Raw genomic sequence first — 22,890 nt, 5'->3', positions numbered from 1 at the left:
CTAAACCAATGTAAGTTATCATAACATCCCTAAACCATTTCCTTGTTTAGGTGACAATACAAAAGAAAATCACTTTTAAATATTTACTGCATCAGTATTTCAATTTGGGGGGAACATGCTAAAGAAATTAACATAGTCTCAATAAATTAAGCACATAATGCCACTCCCCCAATGGAGATTGGCTCCACTTTTTTCTAACAGAGAAGAGTTAGAAAATACCTACAATTATTTAAGTAAACTTTAAATACCAGAAGTTATAGTTGTAATAAAAATTACACTTGACTTTAAAGTATAAGTCTTAGGTTAAAAGAACACTCTTCCATTAAAGTATAAGTCTTAGGTTAAAAGAACACTCTTCCATAGCAAATTATAGTGTTACTGGCAGCATATATAAATAGAATGAGAAAGTGACTATTTTCCAAGCAAGTACCCATGGAAGAAGAAAATCATTTACATAAAGACTGTGTAACTTACTATACTAGAATATTACATAATTACATAATTCTAAGAATACCTTTACCCTTGTTTCTGAAGAATATTAATGTGAAAAAATATTTTGGCATTATGTGGTACCATAATTACTTACCTGTTTCTTGTACAAAACCAACTTAATAGCTGCAGGGTTAGCTTATTTTTATGTATAGTCAGAATCAAAACTGAAAACTTTACAAAGCCTCAGTGAAAAGAAGTCTCTTGGAAACTTCGTATTTTATAATAAGGTAGTGATCCCACTCTAAAAGCAAGAATGTACATGTGAGATTCTTTATATAAAACTAAAGATGAAGCATTTTTTAAAAAGTTTAAGAAAAGTTAGTTCACATCTTGTTTGAAAAAACAATGTTAGAGACCTTTGAAAAGAACATACTTTTAAGTATGTACTCAAGTTTTAGTATCAAAATGTAAAATCAAGCATATTTTATGACAGGTTATTTTTCACTTGAAAAGTAATAAAATGGAAGATCTCATAATTGTATTTCATATAATCCTTGAGGAGTCTTTACAAATTAATTATATGAAACTTTCATTAAAATAGCTACTGAAATTTCTTTAAAAATCTAATTCATTGTCATTTTAGATGATTTCTACATCCAGTAACTACTAAAATGCTTAAATATAATGAAGGTAAAAAATATTTCTTCCTTTTCCTTCCCTTCAACCCAAAATCAGAAGTCTTCAGTACAAGTTTTAAAAAAGTAGACTGTACTACTAAAAATATTTTCTTTTTAATCAAAATACCAAGTATTTTTAGTTTTGTATAAACAAACACACACACACACACACAAGAAAAACCCACTATATTTTATTTTAGGTATGTTATCTAAAGTGGATTAGCAATATAACAAAACACAACAATAAACAACCCCTTATACTTAATTAAAAAGATGTATGCTCTCATTTTTCTTAAAGATACACACTATGAATTTTCCACTGGCCTTCCTGAATAAAATTAACAAGCATACTTTCTCACTTATTTTCCTCATTTCCCCTCTAATAAAAGAAAATCTATGACTGCAATGCAGAGTTCTGTAAACCCCTCAAATACACAGTCTTTAGGAAAAAATTCTTAACCTGCTACACATCTTAAGAAGCTATCCATTTTAAAAACAATCTGTTGTACGGCTTAGGCTTAAATTTAATTCATGAGCATAGATCCCAGGGATTAAAGAATCTTATTGGCAGTAAACAGCTCAAAGGATGACAATACTTCTAGCATTCTTAATCTCAAAATTTTAAAAGAAAACTGTTCATAGTAGTCTTAGAGAAATCTGGAGATAGTTCCATTTAAAAAACACATTCACCACAAATAGATACAAGGGAAACCATAAGAAAATAGATTTTATCTTTGTAACCTTCTTTCATTTCGAAATGTATTCTTTAGGGTCAGGAAAATGTCCTATACAAATAAAACTAGACATTTGTTCCCTTCACTTTGAAAAATATTTACAGTACATGGAACTACAAGCTAAAAGTATACACCTGCTTATAATGCTGGCCAGTGATATGAATGAACAAGGACACAAAGGTACTTATTCAATTATCTGAACATCTTAATTTGTATAGTGAAGTAATTATAGATAAAGTATGGAAAAATTGGAAAACAGCATTAATGAACACTAGCCCTCATGTGTGTAAAACATCACACAAGATGCCAAGGTATTATACATCCACTGTGGTAAAAACTGTACATACATATTCTGTGCATGTTTAACATCGCAAAATTTACATTATAATTTTTTCACGTCTCAAAAAGCTGAACTGAAAAGTCTGTTTTTGTTTTGCCAGAGAAGAGTGATGTTAACTGCCAACGTTTAAGAAACTTCTCACAAAATTTCTTGCTAAGGACTTCTCATTAATGTCTTTTACTGGTAGCCTCATGAAGAAAAACTTACTGAATTTTGAAAGTTTTCAGCAGATATTTTCAGATCTTTGCTGGCTAGCATCATGATTTACATAATAATGATGTATGTAATAATAGTCCACAGCAATGTGAAATAGAAAATTTTGTTCTATAAATCTACTTTGGTCTCAGAATGAAGGTCTTTTCTTTTATCCAGCCATGTTATCCCTTATTTGATCCACTCGAAGAGCTAGATCCCTAAAGGAGGGGCGTTGATTTACATTATTGTTCCAGCATTCTGTCATGATCATATAAATCTGTAAAGGAGAAAATAAACCAAAATTACAGTGAACACTAAGGACCATCTATAATTGGTGGGAAACATTAATTTTCAATACAGGGCACATGTCATAACTGTGCTTTGTTTCACAGTCATCTGATTATGCTGTTTATCTGGAAGCTCTGCAAATTAAATTTCAGGAAGTGAACTGAATTCCTTGAGTAAACAGAAAAAGAAAATGGATGATTATCACGGATTAAAAAATGGGTTACCTCATCTGGGCATCCATCTGGTCTTGGTAATCTTCCATTATTCTTCAACAGTTCTATCAAATGGAACACAATCATCTGTCCTTGTTTGTCACTGCCAATCATACGCATAAATTCCTAAAACAAATCCACTTTCAGTATTTTTTGTACATCTAATTTGTAGTAAAATTCTTTTTCAGTTTCCTCCAGTGAATGGGAAAAAATTCAGTTTATGTATGCTTTTATATGTTTTCAAACCTTTTTAAAACAGACTATTTTTAAGGATCAAAAACATAAGATTGTTAAATACAGAATCTCTATAATTTCCATTTCCATACCTATAATAAACTCAACACAAATCCCTTGAGAAGAGCTCAAAGCACATGAACTGAAAACATATTTCCGTTGAGTTTTTTTTTATTGCATAAACACATCCTATCACATTTCAATTGAAATAAAGTTATATAATATAAAAGAATATAAGAAAAAAGGAAGAATGAATAAGCATAAATGTAACACAGAAAACTTTCATATATCAAAAGTTTATAAAATTAAAGTCTGAATTATAAGCTAGGAAAATACTTAAATGTCATTTACTTATTTTCATGAGAGAGTTCTTATAAATTGGCCAAAATTATAGACATAAAGGGAGGCAAAGCACAGAAGAGATAATTCACACATGTGCATAGCTCACCATAAACACCCAATAAATATATACTCAATCACATTAATAAGAAATGTAAATAAAAATATATTTAACTTCTCCCTTATCAACTTGGCAAAACTGCATAAAAATATAAAGACCAATACTGGCAAATGATGACATGTACATCCCTATGCATGTTGAGATACAATCTGGTATAGCTTTTCTAAAAAGCATTTTGAAATTAAAAAAAAAAACTTTAAAAATAGTTAACTTTTACACTTTTACTCAAAGATAAGTACCAGAGATAAGTATTTATCTATAAGGATGTTCAATATGTTCACTGAAGTGTTACTTAAAAGACTGAAGAATGGAAAATGATTGTTCAGATATATATACCCTTAAGATGGAATGCTACTCAGCAATTAGAAATCATATTTGCAGTACATTTTTTTTTTTTATTGCATTTTAGGTTTTGGGGTACATGTGATGAACATGCGAGTTTGTTGCATAGGTACACACATGGCAGTGTGCTTTGCTGCCTTCCGTCCCCTCACCTGTATCTGTCATTTCTCCCCATGCTATCTCTTCCCACCTCCCCACCCCCCGCCCCTCCCCCATTTCCCCCCAACAGACCCCAGTGTGTAGTGCTCCCCTCCCTGTGTCCATGTGTTCTCATTGTTCAACACCCGCCTATGAGCGAGAATATACGGTGTTTGATTTTCTGCTCTTGTGTCAGTTTGCTGAGAATGATGGTTTCCAGGTTCATCCATGTCCCTATAAAGGACGTGAACTCATCGTTTTTGATGGCTGCATAATATTCCATGGTGTATATGTACCACATTTTCCCTATCCAGTCTATCATCGTTGGGCATTTGGGTTGGTTCCAGGTCTTTGCTATTGTAAACAGTGCTGCAATGAACATTCGTGTGCACGTGTCCTTGTAGTAGAATGATTTATAATCCTTTGGATATATACCCAGTAATGGGATTGCTGGGTCAAATGGGATTTCTATTTTTAAGTCCTTGAGGAATCGCCACACTGTCTTCCACAATGGTTGAATTAATTTACATTCCCACCAACAGTGTAAAAGTGTTCCTATTTCTCCACATCCTCTCCAGCATCTGTTGTTTCCCGATTTTTTAATGATCGCCATTCTAACTGGTGTGAGATGGTATCTCAATGTGGTTTTGATTTGCATTTCTCTGATGACCAGTGATGATGATTTTTTCATTTTTTCATATGTTTGTTGGCCTCCTGTATGTCTTCTTTTGTAAAGTATCTGTTCATATCCTTTGCCCATTTTTGAATGGGCTTGTTTGTTTTTTTCTTGTAGATCTGCTTTAGTTCTTTGTAAATTCTGGATATCAGCCCCTTGTCAGATGGGTAGACTGCAAAAATTTTTTCCCATTCTGTTGGTTGCCGATTCACTCTACTGACTGTTTCTTTTGCCGTGCAGAAGCTGTGGAGTTTGATTAGGTCCCATTTGTCTATTTTGGCTTTTGTTGCCATTGCTTTTGGCGTTTTGGTCATGAAGTCCTTGCCTACACCTATGTCCTGAATGGTTTTGCCTAGATTTTCTTGTAAGGTTTTTATGGTATTAGGTCTGATGTTTAAGTCTTTAATCCATCTGGAGTTAATTTTGGTGAAAGGTGTCAGGAAGGGGTCCTGTTTCTGCTTTCTGCACATGGCTAGCCAGTTTTCCCAACACCATTTATTAAACAGGGAGTCCTTTCCCCATTGCTTGTTTTTGTCAGGTTTGTCGAAGATCAGATGGTTGTGGGTATGTTGTATTTCCTGTGAGGCCTCTGTTCTGTTCCATTGGTCTATATCTCTGTTTTGGTACCAGTACCATGCTGTTTTGATTACTGTAGCCTTGTAGTATAGTTTGAAGTCCGGTAGTGTGATGCCTCCCGCTTTGTTCTTTTTGCTTAGAATTGACTTGGCTATGCGGGCTCTCTTTTGGTTCCATATGAAGTTTAAGGTGTTTTTTTCCAGTTCTGTGAAGAAGGTCATTGGTAGCTTGATGGGAATAGCATTGAATCTGTAAATTACTTTGGGCAGTATGGCCATTTTCACGATGTTGATTCTTCCTAACCATGAACATGGAATGTTTCTCCATCTGTTTGTATCCTCTCTTATTTCGTTGAGCAATGGCTTGTAGTTCTCCTTGAAGAGGTCCTTTACGTTCCTTGTTAGTTGTATTCCTAGGTACTTTATTCTCTTTGTAGCAATTGTGAATGGCAGTTCGTTCTTGATTTGGCTCTCTTGAAGTCTATTACTGGTGTATAGGAATGCTTGTGATTTTTGCACGTTGATTTTGTATCCTGAGACTTTGCTGAAGTTGTTTATCAGTTTCAGGAGATTTTGGGCTGAGATGATGGGGTCTTCCAGATATACAATCATGTCATCTGCAAATAGAGACAATTTGATTTCCTCCTTTCCAATTTGGATACCCTTTATTTCTTTTTCTTGCCTGATTGCTCTGGCTAGAACTTCCAGTACTATATTGAATAGGAGTGGTGAGAGAGGGCATCCTTGTCTAGTGCCAGATTTCAAAGGGAATGCTTCCAGTTTTTGCCCATTCAGTATGATATTGGCTGTTGGCTTGTCGTAAATAGCTTTTATTGTTTTGAGATACGTTCCGTCAATACCTAGTTTATTGAGGGTTTTTAGCATAAAGGGTTGTTGAATTTTGTCAAAAGCCTTCTCTGCATCAATCGAGATAATCATGTGGTTTTTGTCTTTGGTTCTGTTTATGTGGTGAATTACGTTTATGGACTTGCGTATGTTGAACCAGCCTTGCATCCCCGGGATGAATCCTACTTGATCATGGCGGATGAGCTTTTTGATATGCTGTTGCAATCGGTTTGCCAGTATTTTATTGAAGATTTTTGCATCTATGTTCATCATGGATATTGGCCTGAAATTTTCTTTTCTTGTTGAGTCTCTGCCGGGTTTTGATCAGGATGATGTTTGTCTCGTAAAATGATTTGGGAAGGATTCCCTCTTTTTGGATTGTCTGGAATAGTTTCAGAAGGAATGGTATCAGCTCCTCCTTGTATGTCTGGTAGAATTCAGCTGTGAACCCATCTGGACCTGGGCTTTTTTTGGGTGGTAGGCTCTTTATTGCTGCCTCGACTTCAGACCATGTTATTGGTCTATTCAGGGTTTCGGCTTCTTCCAGGTTTAGGCTTGGGAGGTTGCAGGTGTCCAGGAATTTATCCATTTCTTCCAGGTTTACTAGTTTATGTGCATAGAGTTGTTTGTAATAATCTCTGATGATGGTTTGGATTTCTGTGGAATCTGTGGTGATATCCCCTTTATCGTTTTTTATTGCATCAACTTGGTTATTCTCTCTTTTCTTTTTTATTAATCTGGCTAGTGGTCTGTCTATTTTGTTGATCTTTTCAAAAAACCAGCTCCTGGATTTATTGATTTTTTGAAGAGTTTTTTGTGTCTCTATTTCCTTCAGTTCTGCTCTGATCTTAGTTATTTCCTGTCTTCTGCTAGGTTTTGAGTTTTTTTGATCTTGCTCCTCTAGCTCTTTCAATTTTGATGATAGGGTGTCAATTTTAGATCTCTCCTTTCTTCTCATGTGGGCACTCATTGCTATATATTTTCCTCTAGAGACTGCTTTAAATGTGTCCCAGAGATTCTGGTATGTTGTGTCTTCGTTCTCATTGGTTTCGAAGAACATCTTTATTTCTGCCTTCATTTCATTGTTTATCCAGTCAACATTCAAGAGCAAGTTGTTCAGTTTCCATGAAGCTGTGCGGTTCTGAGTTAGTTTCTGCATTCTGAGTTCTAACTCGATTGCACTGTGGTCTGAGAGACTGTTTGTTATGATTTCTGTTCTTTTGCATTTGCTGAGGAGTGATTTATTGCCAATTATGTGGTCAATTTTAGAGTAGGTGTGATGTGGTGCTGAGAAGAATGTATATTCTGTGGATTTGGGGTGGAGAGTTCTGTAAATGTCTATTAGGTTTGCTCGTTCCAGGTCTGTGTTCAGGTCCTGGATATCCTTGTTGATTTTCTGTCTGGTTGGTCTGTCTAATATTGACAATGGGGTGTTAAAGTCTCCCACTATTATTGTGTGGGAGTCTAAGTCTCTTTGTAAGTCATTAAGAACTTGCCTTATGTATCTGGGTGCTCCTGTATTGGGTGCATATATATTTAGGATCGTTAGCTCTTCTTGTTGCAGTGATCCTTTTACCATTATGTAATGTCCTTCTTTGTCTCTTTTGATCTTTGTTGCTTTAAAGTCTATTTTGTCAGAGATGAGAATTGCAACTCCTGCCTTTTTTTGCTCTCCATTTGCTTGGTAGATCTTCCTCCATCCCTTTATTTTGAGCCTTTGTGTATCCTTGCATGTAAGATGGGTTTCCTGGATACAGCACACTGATGGGTTTTGGCTTTTTATCCAATTTGCCAGTCTGTGTCTTTTGATTGGGGCATTTAGTCCATTGACATTTAGGGATAGTATTGTTATGTGTGAATTTGATGCTGTCATTTTGATGCTACCTGGCTGTTTTGTTGGTTAGTTGATGCTGATTCTTGATTGTGTTGCTGCTTTTTTACCATTTGGTGTGTTTTTGGAGTGGCTGGTACTGGTTGTTCCTTTATATGTGTAGAGCCTCTTTCAGGAGTTCTTGTAGAGCAGGTTTGGTGGTGATGAAATCTCTGAGTGCTTGCTTGTTCACAAAGGATTTTATTTTTCCTTCACTTATGAAGCTGAGTTTGGCTGGATAGGAGATTCTGGGTTGAAAGTTCTTTTCTTTAAGGATGTTGAATATTGGCCCCCAGTCTCTTCTGGCTTGTAGGGTTTCTGCTGAGAGATCTGCTGTGAGTCTAATGGGCTTCCCTTTGTGGGTAACCCGACCTTTCTCTCTGGCTGCCCTTAGCATTTTCTCTTTCATTTCAACCCTGGTGAATCTGACGATTATGTGCCTTGGGGTTGCTCTTCTTGAGGAATATCTCTGTGGTGTTCTCTGTATTTCCTGGATTTGAATATTGGTCTGCCTTGCTAGGTTGGGGAAGTTTTCCTGGATAATATCCTGAAGAGTATTTTCCAGCTTGGATTCATTCTCTTCATCACATTCAGGTACACCTATCAGACGTAGATTAGGTCTTTTCACATAGTCCCACATTTCTTGAAGATTTTGTTCATTCCTTTTTGCGCTTTTTTCTCTGTTCTTGCCTTCTCTTTTTATTTCATTGAGTTGGTCTTCGACCTCTGATATCCTTTCTTCTGCTTGGTCAATTCGGCTGTTGAAGCTTGTGCATGCTTCACGAAGCTCTCGTGTTGCGTTTTTCAGCTCCATCAATTCACTTATTCTCCTCTCTATGCTGTCCATTCTCGTCAGCAGTTCGGCCAATCTTTTTTCAAGGTTCCTATTTTCTTTGCGATGGGTTAGAACATGTTCTTTTAGCTCATTGTAGTTTCTTACTACCCATCTTCTGAAGTCTGATTCTGTCATTTCATCACCCTCCTTCTCCATCCGGTCTGGTTCCCTTGCTGGTGAGGAGTTGTGATCACTTTTAGGAGGAGAGGTGTTCTGGTTTCGGGAGTTTTCATCCTTTTTACGCTGGTTTCTACCCATTTTTGTGGGTTTATCCACCTGTTGTCTGTCTCTGTCCCAGGGAGTTGGAGCTTTATGAGTTTCCGTTGCACTACTGCCTTTTTTGATTTTTTTTTTTTTTCAGGTCGGACCCGCCCAGCTAGCAGCACGCCTAGCCTCTGCCTGCCCGCAGGGGCTTTGCTGAGCTGCTGTGGGCTCCGCCCAGCTGCCCTGAGCTCTTCCCTGTAGTCCTTTTTATATGGGCGTAGTTAGAACTGTCTGGGCAATGGTGGCCCCGCCTCTGTTATGGCGGACTCTCTCTGTTGTGGCAGGTTGCCTCGGCAACGGCGGGTTGCCTCGGCAACGGCAGCCTGCCTCCGTAGCGGTGGAGAGTCTCAGTAATGGCGGAAGCCCCTCCCCCACGGAGCCGGACCGTCCCCGTTCAGCTGTGCTTGGTTTGAAGGGCTCAACCCAGAGGGTTTCCAATTACTGTTTTTGTTTTCGTTGTTGTTGGGGGTGGAGGGGTGGGACCAACCGAGCCTGATCACCTGGCTCCCTGACTCAGAGTCTTTTCTTTTAAGTTGAACGACCCCGCGTTCTGGTCGCTTGTTGAAAAGGCGCCGGGATCTCCCGTGCTGCGACTCACGGAGTCGGCTCGACCCGCGGCGCCGGCTCCTGGCGGATTTTTTGCCTAGGAATCTCCTGGCCTGGCTCGCTATTTCAGATGAATGGGCTATTCTGCCATCTCAAGGCTCTGCTCGCCAGCTAAGAGGGCTCCCAGACCAGTGGCTTTTGTACGGAGAACCGCAGCAACAGGGAGTGGTCACAGCAGCCGCGCGGGCGGAATCAGCCCCGCGGGGGCCAAAACAGCCGCACCGGCTGGGACTGCGACGCTGGCGACCCCTCTGCCTGGGTATCTCCTGGTCTGTGGGCAATAAGAGTTCGTCTGGAAATGCGGCGTCCACTCACCCTCTGCACTTTCACTGGGAGCTGAAGTCCTGAGCTGTTCTTAGGCGGCCATCTTGAAAGTCGGATCTACATTTTTCTAATATTGTAAACTTTACCCATGCTGTAATACTTCATGAAATAGAAGAGCAAACTGTACAGTATGACCTTAATTTTATAAAATTACATATTTTTATATATTTATTAATATTATATTATATATTTTATATATTTATATTTAATATATTTAATATATTTTATATATTTATATATAAAAATGAAATTCTATAAATTTATAAAAATTTTATATACCTTTTTTTATATACTTTTATACAAAAAATAAAAATAAGCCTGAAAGATAACATACCACAATATTAAGGTGGTCATCTCAGACTAATTGCATTAGAGATTATTTTTATTTTTTCATACTTTTCCATATTAAAAAAAATTATAAGATGACTAGGAGAAAAATTACTTTAGAAGGTTTATTTTGACTCACGCAGTAATTCCTAGAATGAACGAGCTTACTGAATTTAATAAAAATAATATTAAGAGAATATACTAACTAGTTTCTGAATAACCCCTTTTTTAAGTTTGAGGTTATTTTGTTGCATATTGCCTCAAAATTAAGCAATAAGAGCTTTAAAATGAATCCTACACTTACTATTATTTGGATAAATCTTTTCTCATTTAAAAAAAAACTTAAGAACATAAAGAACATATAAAGAACATATATTAATCGATTCTGTCAAAGATATGTGGCTTTATTTCTGGGTTCTTTATTCTGTTCCACTGATCTGTATGTTTGTTTTTATGTAAGTACCATGCTGCTTTGGTTACTGTAGCCTTACAGTATAATTTCAAGTCAAGTAATGTGATGCTTCCAGCTTTGTTATTTTTGCTTAGAATCACTTTTGCTATTTAGGATTTTTTTCTAATTCTGTGAAAAAATGGACATTAGTATTTTGATAGGAACTGCATTGAATCTGCAGACTGCTTTGGGCAGTATGGGAAAGGATACCTTTTTTTTTTTTTTTGAGGCAGTGTCTTGTTCTGTCACCCAGGCTGAAGTGCAGTGGCGCAATCTCAGCTCACTGCAACCTCTGCCTCCCAGGTTCAAGCGATTCTCCTGCATCAGCCTCCTGAGTAGCTGGGACTACAGGCACCCACCACCAGGCCTGGCTAATTTTTGTATTTTCAGTAGAGACGGCGTTTTACTCTGTTGGCTAGGCTGGTCTTGAATTCCTGACCTTGTGATCCACCCACCTCGGCCTCCCAAAGTGCTGGGACTATAGGTGTGAGCCACCACGCCCAGCCAATGGATACCCTTTTAACTAAGTGGTGCTGGTAAATTGGATTGTCATATGCAGAAGAATGAAACTGGACCTATATTTCTCACCATATACAAAAATTAACTCAGATTATAGACTTAAATGTAAGATCTAAAACTCTAAAAATACTACGTGGAAATGATGTAGACAAAGAATTCATGGCAAAAACCTCAAAAGCAACACCAAAGACAGACAAATGAGACTTCATTAAACTAAAAACTTCTACATAGGAAAATAATCAGAATGAACAGAAAACCTGTAGAATAGGAGAAAATACTTGCAAACGTTGCATATGACAAGGGACTACTCTCCATAATTTATAAGGAACTCAAAACAGTTCAACCAAAAACCCCAATAATCCTGTTAAAAAGTGGGCAAAGGAGATGGATGAATAGACATTTTCAAAAGAAGACACACAAAAGGCCAAGAGACATATGAAAAAATGTTCATCACTAGTATCAGAGAAATGCAGATTAAAATCACAATGAGATGTCTTACTCCAGTCAGAATTACAAAAAAAAAAAGAGAAAAAAAATAACCACAGTAAGATATGTCTTACTCCAGTCAGAATGAAAAGAAAAAATAGCAGATATTGGAGGATGTGGAGAAAAGGGAACTATTATACACTGTTGGAGAAATGCTGAATGTACTTTGTACAACCTCTATGGAAAACATTAAAAGATTTCTCAAAGACCTAAAAATAGAACTACTAGATCAGGTGTCCCCAAACTACGGCCCGCGGGCACTTCAGGAAGGGGCACCTCTTTCATTGGCGGTCACTGAGAGGAGCACAGGATGTAGTGGCCCTCCAATGGTCTGAGGGACAGTGAACTGGCCCCCTGTGTAAAAAGTTTGGGGACGCCTGCACTAGATCTAACAAACCCACTATGGGGTATCTACCCAAAGGAAAAGAAATCACTGCATCAAAAAGATACTTGTACTTTTTTGTTTATTACAGCATTCTTGACGAAAGCAAAGTTATGGAATCAACCTAAGTGTCTGTCCATCGGTGAATAACTGGATAAAGAAAATGTGATACACATACACAATGGAATACTATTCAGCCGTGAAAATGAATCTTGCCTTTTGCAGCAACATGCATGGAGGTAATTATCTTAAGTGAAACACATCAGTCACAGACAAATATTACATGTTCTTACTTATAAGTGGGAGCTAAATAATGTATACACATGGACGTAAATGTGGAGTGACAGACAGTGGAGACTTGGAAGGGTGAGCAGTTGGCTGCGTAGATGCTGAGAAATTATTTAAGGGGTATAATGCATTGTATTAAGGTGGTGGATACCTAAAAGCTCTGACTTCACCACTATGCAATGCATGCATGTAGAAAAATTATACTTGTACCCCATAAATTTATACAAATCAAACAAACAGAAAACTGAAAGTAAATAAAAAGCACACTGACCGCTGGTGGACTTTTACTCTTCTCAATGTATGTGAAAAGTTCATATAGAACCACTCCAAAGCTCCAAACATCTGAGGCCACAGAAAACTTGCTCTCTGTTAGTGATTCTGGAGCATACCTGTAATATATGAAGAACATTTAAAAGACAGTTATTTAATATGTGGACTCTTGATTTTACCTGCAAAATCATTGTATTAAAAAAAGGGGGTGGGGGTAGAGAAAAAAGTTAACACAGCAGGCCTGAGGCTTCCATGAGTAGAAGGGCCTTTTTGCCTGGCACCTGTGAACTTAGATTTCAGGAGGGATTCCACAGTTCCCTAAATGAGAGTGACTCACTATGCCTAGATTGTTTGTACAAACAATACGGTTTATGTTAACATCTGCTTTTCTTCTGGGAGTCTGTAATTTTAGTATGTGCCAGGCAAAGAGTGCTTATGTGACCAGTCCCAGTGAAAATCTTGCACAGTGAGTCTGTAATGAGCTTCCCCGATAGACAGTATTTCACATATATTGTTGCAATTCATTGCTGGGGGAATTAAATGTGTCCCACACAACTTCACTGGAATAGGCCCCTTGGAAGCTTGTGCTTCGTTTCCTCCAGACTTTGTCCCATATGCCTTTTCCCCTTGCTAACTTTGCTTTGTATTATTTCCCTATAATGAATCATAACTATGAATATGGATATATTGTGAGTCCTGTGAGTCTTCCCAGCAAATTGTCAACATGGGGGTGGTCTTGGGAACCTCTGATACAGAAATCCAAATAAATTTATTTCTGTCTCTATAGACAATACCAGGGTTAACTGCAGAGTCCCTTCTAAGAAGTGAAAATAAGCTATTCTTTGCAAGTTAAGATGCAAAGATGCATTTAAAGATGAATCCTGGAGGGAAAAAAAAATGGTTGCAATGATTTGATTATACGTTTGACTTTTCCTGATTACAAGCCTTAAAGGGAAGGGGCTATGGGTAGCAGAGCTGTCAGTTAAATTTGCCTACCACATCCAACTTTTCCTTTTAGTTCAGCCTTCCTGCTAAGGGACAGTCCATCTCTTCTTATGCTAATCCTATCTTCATATCCCTAGGTCCCTATATAGTATTTGGAGCACTGTAGAGAATTAATAAATGTTTATTAACATAATGAGTATGTATATCCATATCTCTGGATCTTCATATAACTAATATTTACTGACTGCCAGCTAGTTTTATTTAACCTCTTTAATTTCTCATTCTGAAAATAATAAAAAGAAATTCATATACCACTGGGGATATGACCAAAACAGATGATTATTTTTAGATGAGTTTTACTTTTCAGTTTAACTAATACCCTAAAAATAATTAGATGAAAGCAGTTCTAATGATTAGCAGGAGGACATTCCTCAAAAAGTATTGTTAATATTATGAAATATGTCAAACTTACACAAATTAGACAACAATGAACAACCATGTACCTGTCACTCAGCTAAACTCATTGCCCCTCTTGTTTCATGTATTACTCCACACCTCCACCCCAGTCACCCCAGTGAATTTATATAAAGTGAATCTCAAACATCATAGTATTTCAATCATAAATTACTTCAAGATGTATCTTTAAAAGATAAAAGACTCTTAATTTAAAACACATTCATAATAGCATTATAAGTTACCCACCTGTGGAAATAATCCGTTCTAAATCATTTGTGCTTTCTTACCTGATTTATTTCCAGACTAATAATTTGCAATCATTGGAATTAGTTGAAAAATTTACACATACAAAATAAAGATAGCTAGCACATGCAGATGATCTGTGAACATGGCAGCAGCAAACTGAATAATGTATACATTTCTAGTCATTCTGATGATCCACAGAAAAATATTTATAAACTGGCAGTTATATTATTTGAATCAGTAATTCTGATTTTCAAATTAAATATCAAGAATGTAAATAAAACATACTTAGCCAAAATAAAAACCCCTCCTTTAACACTAACATCTGACTCAAATAACATTGTCTTAAAAGTATTTTAGCAGATGAATAAATCAGAATGAAAGCCTATTAGAATGTATGCAAAACCAAAATATTCTAATATAATTCCACCAAATCATTCCTAGAAAGGAAAATGCACTGTAAATGAATGAAGGCATAAAAAAGGAAATCTTCCATCAAAGCACAGATAAAAAGAAACAGTATATTCCACATAAAAAATTAGGTTTGAATGCTCCTCACAATTAATTCATATCAAAAATAACCTTTAGCGGCCGGGTGCAGTGGCTCAAGCCTATAATCCCAGCACTTTGGGAGGCCAAGGTGGGTGGATCACGAGGTCAAGAGATCGAGACCATCCTGGCCAACATGGTGAAACCCCGTCTCTACTAAAAATACAAAAATTAGCTGGGCATGGTAGCGCGTGCCTGTAGTCCCAGCTACTCGGGAGGCTGAGGCAGGAGAATTGCTTGAACCCAAGAGGCGGAGGTTGCCGTGAGCCGAGATCGCACCATTGCACTCCAGCCTGGGTAACAGCGAAACTCTATCTCAAAAAACACACACACACACACACACACACACACACACACACACACACACACACACCTTTAGCTTCAAATTGCTGCAACATATTAAAATATTCAATTAATGCCAGATTAAAGCATTATCATGTTTAGGAAGGCTTACAAGCGAACTCTGGGATCAGACTTCCTGGGTTTGAATCCTGGTTCAGTGATTTACTAGTCATCTCACCTTGGGTAGGCTATTCAGTTCTCCATGCTTAAAATGGAGATAATAATCATTCATGTTCTTCAAGGGTTGTTATAAAGGTTAAATGAGATTATAAAATGCATTTAGCCCAATGTAAGCAGAGTAAATGTTCACTGTTATTGTAAATATAAATGACAAACTATTAATAACAAAGTTTGAAATCTGTGCTCTAAAATTTCACTTACACTGAAATGTACTCACCAGAATATGGGACTTTCACCAGGTTCTTTTACTTTATAGTATTCTTTGTCTTGTGGCAAGACTTTGGTTAACCCAAAATCTCCAATTTTAACTCTGTTCTCATTCTCCACCAATATATTTCTTGTTGCCAGATCCCTGTGGATATACCTTTTTGTACCAAGATACTCCATACCCTATGGATAAAACATTTTTCTTTCAGTTAGTTTTATGAACATAAACAATTTAAATTGTCTTACTCCTATTCCCTTTATTATCTAAGAAAAAGTCTAGATGATTTCCTAACAATTACTTCAACATGCTTGCTTCAGCTACAGCAAACAATCAGGATATTAGGTACCTTGCAGATCTGAGATGTGTACTGCAGAAGTTTTTTGTGATCTATCCGTTCTTTATGTTTTTGAAGATAGTCTCGTAAACTTCCATATGGTAAATATTCCATAATTAATTTTAGATTACGCCGACCTTTTAACAGAGATGGAAACAACGTTTTACTTTGCCATATTATACTGAAATCATAAATGACTCAAACATATATAAAATCTAAGATGACAAAACTATTATACATTAAAGGTGATATAGTTGTTAAGAATATAAGCTTTATGAATCAAAAACTTTTGAATAAAAACAAAACGTTTTGAATAAAAGCTTTAAAACTATTTGTGTTTGTTTTCTGTAACTCTTTAGGCAAAACAAAATAAACTGATGAGACTATTTCCTTTCTCTTCATTTACACAAAACAAAAATCATCAAATTCAAAAATATTTTTATAGAAAATGTAAGCAAAACCAATTTCTTTAAAAATGATACTCTCTTGGTAAACTTAAGAGGTGAAAAGAATGCCTAACTAGCCAAATACTTCCTCTAGTTACGTCCATGATCACCAAACACAATCTCCAGTCATTATAGAATATTTCTCCCTCTGGGCATTGGCATAAGTCCAGATTGTTAGACACTGTACGTTTCTGTTACACAAGATGCCAAGCATACCTTGAATTTTTTTTTTCTGTCGCCAGGTTGGAGTGCAGTGGCACAATCTCGGCTCACTGCAACCTCCACCTCTCAGGTTCAGGCAGTTCTCCTGCCGCAGCCTCCCTAGTAGCTGGAACTACACACACATGCCACCATACCCATCTAATTTTTTGTATTTTTCGTAGAGACAGGTTTTTACCAGGTTGGCCAGGATGGTCTCAATCTCCTGACCTCATGATCTGCCTGCCACAGCCTCCCTAAGTGCTAGGATTACAGGCCTGAGTCACTGTGCCTGGCCCATACCTTCAATATAAAATAGGTTTCAATGGTCAACTTACCAGCACTGTAGCACACTCCCTTGTACTTTACAATGTTGTCATGCTGCAGTGATTTCAAGATTTCAATTTCCCTTTCAAAGTCTCTCAGGTGCTCTTCAGTACTATGCTGAAGCTTTTTTACAGCCACCACCTCCCCAGTGTTGTCCTGTAGGGGGTCATATCGGCACATCTCCACACTCCCAAAATTACCCTAAATGACACGTCACATTACGATGGAAATAACAAGTTTTCAAGGCAAATTACAAATAAATTTTATAGAATATTCTAGTAGCTAGAATTAGTAGACACATCTTTAACTCTTAGAACAAGATAAGAAAATACTATCTCAACTGGTGGGTAGTAAACCTATAAATTTAACTTCTTCTGGACAAATTACAGGCCAAAATATAAATTATTTCAAAAAAACATTTAAATAAATGATGAACATTAATTATCACAATAAGCCAAGGGACATGCTGAGGAATTCCTAAACTTTTGTCACTAACTTCCAGAAAGGATTTTCCTCTTCTGCAAAATATCTTGATATCACTTTCAGTGATCTTGATGGAATGTGTCTGTTATGGGTTAAATGTCTGTGACTGCCCCCCCCCCGCCAAAAAAAAATTTATATGATGAATGTGGAGACTGTATTTGGATATAGGGCCTTGTGAGGAGGTGATACAAGTTAAATGAGGTTATAAGGATGGAATCCTAACGTGACAAGGCTAGTGCCCTTATAAGAAGAGGAAGAGACATTAGAGCAATCATTCTCCCATGTGAGGACATAGCAAGAAGATGGCCATCTGCACGCCAAGAAGAGAGCCCTCACCAGAAACCAACCCCTGCCAGTACTTTGATCTCAGAATTTCCAGGCTCTAGAATTGAGAAGTAAATGTCTGATGTTTAAGCTACATAGTCTATGGTATTTTGTTAATTTCAGCAGATTAAGAAGAAAGAAACTTTTAGCCTGTGGATGGCCCTACTTTTTTTGTTTAAAGTTATCTTTAAAGAAATCCATTCTTTTTACCTAAGACTCATTAACTACATAGAATTGGTAAGTTGCAATAACTTAAAATATAGGTTTTTGGTATTAATCAAATTAGTGTATTTGGATATTACTGCATTCTTAAAGGATAAAACAATGTAGTTCTTGAAATACAAAATTCTAAGTGATTATATTTTCAATTACATACTTGAAGTCAATTAAAAAAAAAAACAAACCTAGACCATACGTAGGCTCAAAGTTAAATCTGTACACAGTTTAAAAGGCCACACAACAACGTGGGTAGACCCAGGACTCTCGAGTCAGATGGGAATTGGAATCTTGATGCATAACTTGCTGTCGCTCTGACCTTGGACAATTCACCTCTCCCTAACAGGAGGCTTTTTTTCTTCCTTAAAGTGGAGTATAATAAAATGTCTGTCTCATGTGGCTGTTGTGAGAAATTATTCCAAAACATATTTTAGAAACCAAAAGTAGGAAGAATTTTATCTTCTTTTCCTCTACTAAACAGTGTATCCATAAAATTTATTTTCCAGTGCCACTATATATTCCTTGAAATTAATGATTTTTAACTGTGGTATACTGTCACACAAATGCACTAATTTTTTAACACTGAAAACAAATGTACATTAAGAAAAATTTTTAAATTAATAGTCATGTCATTGCAATATTCTTTAAATACTTGTGTACATCTCTATTAAGACGTACACAAGTATTTATAAGCTAATATTAACAATTAGCTGTTCAAAAGATACAAACATTTCAAAGGCCCTTAACACACACTGCATTAGAAGCTCTCTCGAATTAGTTACTATTTGATGTTCCAATAAACAGTGGGAAAATGTGTACTTTATCACATCCCTACTAACAATGGTCATTATACTTTTTCTAAATCTTTGTCACTTTGATAGGCAAAAATCAGTCTCCCTTTTAATTTGGAATGCCTCTATTTTTCTTATGGAAGAAGAGCATGAAGAAAATTACTGGTAACAAAAAGCAGGATTTAGGATAGGAAACCTGAAGGGTTTGAGATAGGACTAGAGAAAAGGGTTTGAGATAGGAACACAGAAATCAAGTGAGAGAGTAAAAGAACTACCAGTGATATGCTTTGGCAGTGTCCTCACCCAAATCTCATCTTGAATCGTAATCCCCATAATCCCCATGTGTCATCAGAGGGACCTGGTGGGAGGCAGTTGAATCACAGGGGTGGTTTTGTGAGTGTGTTCTCATGAGATCTGATGGTTTTATAAACATCTGGCATTTCCCTTGATGGCACTCATTCTCTCTCCTGTTGCCCTGTGAAGAGGTGCCTTCTGCCATGATTGCAAGTTTCCTGAGGCCTCCCCAGCCATGGGTAACTGAGTCAATTAAACCTCTTCCATTTATAAATTACCTAGTCTCAGGTATGTCTTTATTAGCAGCATCAGAACAGACTAATAAAACCAGTGAGCCTAAGTGCCTAACCAATGTTGGTTACGTTGATACAGAAACATATACTATAATTTACTGTGTTACCATTTAACTTAGGGGTACTTTATGAATAATGCTAAAGAAATTCCCAGTTAAGTACTGAATAACAATACTGTTGCATCCTGTTGCATTCTGTTTTTTTTAAATAATTAAATCTATAACCAAACACATTAATGGAATTTTGTGTGAAAAGGAAACCCGTAATTATGTTTTGCTATCTCAAAAATCAATATATAAACAATTCACAAATATACGTTAAGTATAATGTTGACATTTGTTCCAATTCACATCTTACAAAACTCTTAGACACCATGTGTGAAGTTTAAATACGGTATATACTTATCATACTGTTCTATAATTAGTTGGCTATCCACCTCTACTAAGTTGTAAGCTCTTCAGAGCCAGTGACTATAACCCATATCTATAGTGACCAACAGAGTACCTGGCATTTAGTGTATTCAATTAGGAAAGGAAGAAGTCAAATTGTCACTATTTGCAGATGACATGATTACATATTTAGAAGACCCTATCGTCTCAGCCCAAAATCTCCTTAAGCTGATAAGCAACTTCAGCAAAGTCTCAGAATACAAAATCAGTGTGCAGAAATCGCAAGCATTTCTGTTCACCAATAACAGACTAACAGAGAGTCAAATCATGAGCGAACTCCCATTCACAACTGTCACAAAGAGAATAAAATACCTAGGAATACAACAAACAAAGGACGTAAAGGACCTCTTCAAGAACTACAAACCACTACTCAAGGAAATAAGAGAGGACACAAACAGATGGACAAACACAATGCTCATGGTTAGGAAGAATATCCTGAAAATGGCCATACTGCCCAGAGTAATTTATGGATTCAATGCTATCCCCATTAAGCTACCAATGACCTTCTTCACAGAACTGGAAAAAAACACCTTAAACTTCATATGAAACCAAAAGAGAGCCCACATAGCCAAGACAATCCTAAACAAAAAGAACAAAGCTGGAGGCATCATGCTACCTGATTTCAAACTATAATGCAAGGCTACAGTAATCAAAACAGCATGGTACTGGTACCAAAACAGAGATGTAGACCAATGGAACAGAAGAGAGGCCTTGGAGGAAATACCACACATATACAACCATCTGATCTTTGACAAACCTCACAAAAACAAGCAATGGGGAAAGGATTCCCTGTTAATAAATGATGTCAGGAAAACTGGCTAGCAGTGTGCGGAAGGCAGAAACTGGACCCCTTCCTGACACCTTACACTAAAATTAACTCCAGATGGATTAAACACTTAAACATAAGACCTAACACCATAAAAACCCTAGAAGAAAACCTAGGCAAAACCATTCAGGACATAGGCATAGGCAAGGACTTCATGACTAAAACACCAAAAGCATTGGCAACAAAAGCCAAAATAAACACATGGAACCTAATTAAACTCCAGAACTTCTGTGCAGCAAAAGAAACAATCATTAGCGTGAACCAGCAACCAACAGAATGGGAAAAAATTTTTGCAATCTACCCATCTGACAAAGAGCTAATATCCAGAATCTACAAAGAACTAAAACAGATTAACAAGAAAACAAATTTACAAGAAAAAAACAAACCCATCCAAAACTGGGAGAAGGATATAAACAGACACCTTTCAAAAGAAGACATATATGAGGCCAACAAACTTATGAAAAAATGCTCATCATACTGATGATTGGAGAAATGCAAATCAAAACCACACTGTGATACCACCTCACACCAGTTAGAATGGCGATCATTAAAAAATCTGGAGACAACAGATGCTGGAGAGGATGTAGAAAAACAGAGAAATAGGAACACTTTTACACTGTTGGTGGGAGTGTAAACTAGTTCAACCATTGTGGAAGACAGTGTGGTACTTCCTCAAGGACCTAGAAATAGAAATTCCATCTGAACCAGCAATCCCATTACTGGGTATATACCCAAAGGATTATAAATCGTTTTGTTATCAAGACACATGTACATGTATGTTCATAGCACCACTGTTTACAATAGCAAAGACCTGGAAGCAACCCAAATGCCCATCAATGATAGACTGGACAAGGAAAATGTGGCACAAATACACCATGGAATACTATGCAGCCATAAAAAATGATGAGTTCATGTCCTTTGTAGGGACATGAATGAATCTGGAAACCATCATTCTCAGCAAACTGACACAAGAACAGAAAATCAAACACCACATGTTCTCACTCACAGGCTATGTTGAACAATGAGAACACAAGGAGGGGAGCATCACACACTGGGGTCTGTTGCAGGGGTCCAAGGGAGAGACAGTGGGGGATCTGGGAGGTTGGGGAGGGATAACATGAGGAGAAATGCCAAATGTAGGTGACATGGGGGTGGAGGCAGTAAACCACACTGCCATGTGTGTACCTATGCAACAATCCTGCAAGACCTGCACATGTACCCCAGAACCTAAAGTAAAATTAAAAAAAAGAAAAAAAGTTGAGAAAAGATACAAACATAGGAAGAAAATTAAAAATTAAGTGAAAATATCCATGTCAACTGAAGATAATGGAATTTCACTATCCTCCTTCCTTTTATGTCAAACAAGTTGGACTTTTTCTAAAACACTCTCTATAGTCCACACACACACACACAGACACACAAACACAAATTCTGAGAAATACCATACTATCTACTAAAGGTTGGATCTAAGGACTAGAAACATTAAGTGGTTTATTTAAGATCACAGAGAAAGTAATTTGTAAGGTTTTCATGATTTTTGAGCCATTATTTATAGTCATAAATCCAGTGATTAGTGTTTCTAGTCATGAAAATATTGGCATATAATTAACAACAAATTAAAACAGATTTCAACCAGAAACCCATGAATAATTCATATTATACTAATTTTTGCCTTTTCTATTAAAAAAATGAGTGTTTGCTTTGTGATCACAATGTATCCCTATGTGGGAATACAAAAATTACTTTCTTTATGTCTTAATGGCAAAATACATGATTTGCCCTATAAAGACAATAGAAGATGATAATGCAACTGAAGCATACTCACACAAACACAATCAAATACGTATATAGAACAGTGGAAATAGTGTGGAAGTAGGAGTACAGAAACAAGGTCCTCATCTCACATCTGCTAATATCTAGCTGTGGCCATAGGCAATTACATAGTATCTCTAGACCTCAGTTTTTCTAATTGTAAAATGAAGAGATTACTCTTAAGTCTAAAGTATCATTTAGCAAACTGCTCTAGAGAATAACTTTCCATGCAATGTCCATAGTTAATGAAGGGTAAAAATGTTTCTATGGTTTAATAAATTTTGGACATATTGCATACTACTGAGAATTTGAAGCTATCAACATGGAATTATCACCAAGGTCAGCCAGTTAGGCATGTGGCCTCTGAAATATTTCCCAATATTTCCTACCTTCTAGCAGTCAT

General features: G+C 36.8%; 1 protein-coding gene across 2 annotated transcripts in view; it reads right to left on the bottom strand.

The window, feature by feature from the left end:
• Positions 1–1,278: 1,278 nt before the first annotated feature.
• LOC141583109 (tyrosine-protein kinase JAK2-like) overlaps positions 1,279–22,890 on the bottom strand; it is a 42,907-nt gene continuing 21,295 nt past the window's right edge. For both annotated transcript variants that reach the window (XM_074392488.1, XM_074392489.1), the window contains 6 exons: positions 17,011–17,200; positions 16,041–16,165; positions 15,704–15,876; positions 12,773–12,890; positions 2,891–3,004; positions 1,279–2,655 (listed from right to left, as the gene is read on the bottom strand). In XM_074392488.1, the coding sequence (XP_074248589.1) occupies positions 2,548–2,655; positions 2,891–3,004; positions 12,773–12,890; positions 15,704–15,876; positions 16,041–16,165; positions 17,011–17,200 (828 nt within the window). In that variant the 3' untranslated portion in view covers positions 1,279–2,547. The remainder of the gene's footprint in view (positions 2,656–2,890; positions 3,005–12,772; positions 12,891–15,703; positions 15,877–16,040; positions 16,166–17,010; positions 17,201–22,890) is intronic.

Source organism: Saimiri boliviensis (genome assembly GCF_048565385.1).
Source record: "Saimiri boliviensis isolate mSaiBol1 chromosome 2 unlocalized genomic scaffold, mSaiBol1.pri SUPER_2_unloc_4, whole genome shotgun sequence".
NCBI classification, from domain to species: Eukaryota; Metazoa; Chordata; class Mammalia; order Primates; family Cebidae; genus Saimiri; species Saimiri boliviensis.
Note: the sequence above shows the minus strand (reverse complement) of the source record. Positions and strands in the feature narration are given on the sequence as shown.